This window comes from Entelurus aequoreus, linkage group LG23 (genome assembly GCF_033978785.1).
Source record: "Entelurus aequoreus isolate RoL-2023_Sb linkage group LG23, RoL_Eaeq_v1.1, whole genome shotgun sequence".
NCBI classification, from domain to species: domain Eukaryota; kingdom Metazoa; phylum Chordata; class Actinopteri; order Syngnathiformes; family Syngnathidae; genus Entelurus; species Entelurus aequoreus.
Genome location: NC_084753.1, coordinates 33,285,317 through 33,288,811, shown reverse-complemented (window position 1 = coordinate 33,288,811; position 3,495 = coordinate 33,285,317). Strand labels below are relative to the sequence as shown.

Genomic DNA, 3,495 nt, shown 5'->3' with positions numbered 1-3,495 from the left:
ATCTTTTTGTTTTTTTAATTTTATATCAACCTGAAGTTGATATACTGTAGAGATTTACTGTTTGATTGATTGATTGAGACTTTTATTAGTAGGTTGCACAGTGAAGTACATATTCCGTACAATTGACCACTAAATGGTAACACCCGAATAAGTTTTTCAACTTGTTTAAGTCGGGGTCCAGTAAGCGTTAAATTTAAAAAAAATAATAATAATTTGACTTGTTTTTAACATTTTAATGACTTAGACCCTTTATGGTCCCCGGGAGCCCTAAAGGTAAAAAAACAAAACAAAATCCATATATTTTGTTATGATTTGAAAATGAAAACTATCAAAATGGCCCCCGCAGGCTTTAATTTTTCCGTATGCGGCCCTCAGTAGAAAAAGTTTGGACACCCCTGATCTATAGTGTCAAATGCTTTTTTAAGATCGATAAACACCCCTATAGTGTATTTCTTATTATCAGTTGCTGTTTGGGACAGTGCACATTAATCAACACTTGAATAAAGAGTGTAAATGCGCCGGACTTAGCATAAATGCTCATTTTCAGCCGTAGTCCCAAGGCAGGTTTTTAAAATAACACAGTGAGACACATAAGACTTTAAAACCACGATGACAGAAATAAGAACTAAATGAATAAGACATTATAAAACAGACAATTACACAATTACAGGATGTGGAAGGAGGTGTGGTCAGTGCGCCTGCAGGAGCAAAGGTCACCGCCTCTGTCTATGGTGCTGAGGACGAGCACCATCGAATGGGGGCGGGGCATGTGCTGACGGCGAGACACAGCTGACAGTGAGCGGCCGAGAGCAGAGGGGGAGAGAGGATACGGACGTGACTGAAAAGTCACGTTCTGCGGGAGAAAGACTTTGATAAAACCTATGTGCATTAAACACTTTGTTAAAAACCGCACGCTTGGCTCTTGTGCCGTGTCTACAGTGGATCTGCTAGGAAGCAACTTCCACACAGGATAATAGACCAGGACAGACAATCCCCTCACAGCTTCAAATACGCTGGCCAGAGGCCCACTGGAACGGGCTGGAGTCTGGAAACAGTGTTCAATGTTTTAAAGGCCTACTGAAATGAATTTTCGACCCTCATTTTCCGAGGTGGTTTAAAATACAAATCCGTGATCCACAATAGAAAAAGGAGAGAGTGTGGAATCCAATGAGCCAGCTTGTACCTAAGTTACGGTCAAAGCGAAAAAAGATATGTCTTGCACTGCATCTAGTCCTTCACTCTAACGTTCCTCATCCACGTATCTTTCGTCCTCGCTCAAATTAATGGGGTAATCGTCGCTATTTATTTTGTTTCTATATGCCGTTAAGCACGATGCTATCACGTTAGCTCCGTAGCTAAAGTGTTTCATCGATGTATTGTCGTGGAGATAAAAGTCACTGTGAATGTCCATTTCGCGTTCTCGACTCTCATTTTCAAGAGGATATAGTATCCGAGGTGGTTTGAAATACAAATCCGTGATCCACAATAGAAAAAGGAGAGCGTGTGGAATCCAATGAGCCATCTTGTACCTAAGTTACGGTCAAAGCGAAAAAAGATATGTCTTGCACTGCATCTAGTCCTTCACTCTAACGTACCTCATCCACGAATCTTTCATCCTCGCTCAAATTAATGGGGTAATCGTCGCTTTCTCGGTCCGAATCTCTCTCGCTGCTGGTGTAAACAATAGGAAAATATGAGCAGTCCTTCCCCCGGTGTCGTCATGCTACTTCCGGTAGGGGCAAGGCTTTTTTTGATCAGATACCAAAAGTTGCGATCTTTATCGTCGTTGTTCTCTACTAAATCCTTTCAGCAAAAATATGGCAATATCGTGAAATTATCAAGTATGACACATAGAACGGATCTACTATCCCCATTTAAATAAAATAAAAAAATTCAGTAGGCCTTTAATCACGATTAAATACTTTGTTTGACAGCCCTAGTATATATGTACATATATATATATATATATATATATATATATATATATATTATTTTATTTTATTTTTTTTTTTTTTTTTTCTTTTGATCCAAATTGGCCCTTGAGTCAAAGTATTGCTAAGCCTGGGTTGGGCTAATGTCAACCAAACATTGTCTCACTTTCAATTGGACAAGTGAAGATGAATATATTATGCATATGTACACATGGTGGTATAAAAGACGTCTACACATTGTCACATGCTTCTAAGGAACACACATTGAAGATTCTTCAACACGTTGGTGCAAAGAAGGTAAGCCAGACTGGAACTATTCATGACATATCAATAATATGGCTTATGACTAACTGAGTGTATTTGCAGGCACCCAGATACATGGCACCAGAGGTCACCTTCAACAGAACTGCTGTCATACATCCTTGTTATGAAGTCGATATGTACGATGCACCGTCAAAAACACGTTCCTCCGGGTGTGTGCTTCTGAACATATTTCTTTGCTTATTATCCGTCATCATAATATGTGGAAACCTCCTCATAATCATCACTGTGGTGTATTTCAAGCAGCTCCACACTCCCACTAACTATCTCATTCTCTCTCTGGCAGTGGCCGACTTACTTGTCGGTGTTTTATTGTTCCCTCTCAGCATTGAATTCACCCTCAGTTACTGTGTCTACCAAGAAGAAGTGATTTGCAAAGTGCGGAACAGCATCGACGTGACCCTGAGCACTGCTTCTATTCTACATTTATGCTGTATTTCCATAGATAGGTATCACGCGGTGTGTAAACCTCTGACTTACAGAACCACGCTCACTGTTCAAGCGGTTGCGGTCATGATCCTGCTCAGTTGGACTCTTTCACTTCTCGTCGCCGCCGGTTTTGTGGTGGCGGAATTCAACTATGCAAAGTGTGGGGAAGAATGTTACGTCGATATTTTGATCGCAAATATTGTAGGAGTCATCTGCTCCTTCTACATACCTGTGATCATAATGATATGCATCTATGCAAAGATCTTCCTTGTAGCACAGAACCAGGCTCGCAGCATCCAAAACACCAACTATCCGAGTAGAACACCAGGAGCAAATGTCAGTAAGATGGAGAGAAAGGCCACAAAGACTCTGACTATAGTTATGAGTGTTTTCCTCATCTGCTGGACTCCGTTCTTTATTTATATTTGTGTACAGCTTTTCAACCAGGTACCGATAGCCGTTGGTGAAGGACTTACCTGGCTGGCTCTGTCAAATTCTATGCTCAATCCTTTCATTTATGCTTTCTTTTACAGCTGGTTCCAGTCAGCTTTTAAAATCCTTATATTAGGTAAAGTATTTCAAAGCAATTTTTCTAGAACCAGACTTAACTGACATTAGCATCAAGCATTATAAGGAGGGATCTGGAAAGTGAGATGTTTGCCTGTCTGTCGTTGTGTTCCCTAATTTGAGTGTACATAAATGACATAATCTGGACTGTACATACATGGAAAATGTCATTTTGCTTATAGATTATATGCAATCTGTTGTTGTGTTCCCTAATTTGAGTGTACATAAATGAAGGTGTGTACATTAG

At 40.1% G+C, this 3,495-nt stretch overlaps 1 protein-coding gene across 1 annotated transcript; it reads left to right on the top strand.

The window, feature by feature from the left end:
* Nucleotides 1-2,309: 2,309 nt before the first annotated feature.
* On the top strand, nucleotides 2,310-3,293 carry LOC133640581 (trace amine-associated receptor 1-like). The gene has a single exon (XM_062034075.1). The coding sequence runs from the start codon at nucleotides 2,310-2,312 to the stop codon at nucleotides 3,291-3,293; it is 984 nt and encodes a 327-aa protein (XP_061890059.1).
* The last annotated feature ends 202 nt before the right edge of the window (nucleotides 3,294-3,495 follow it).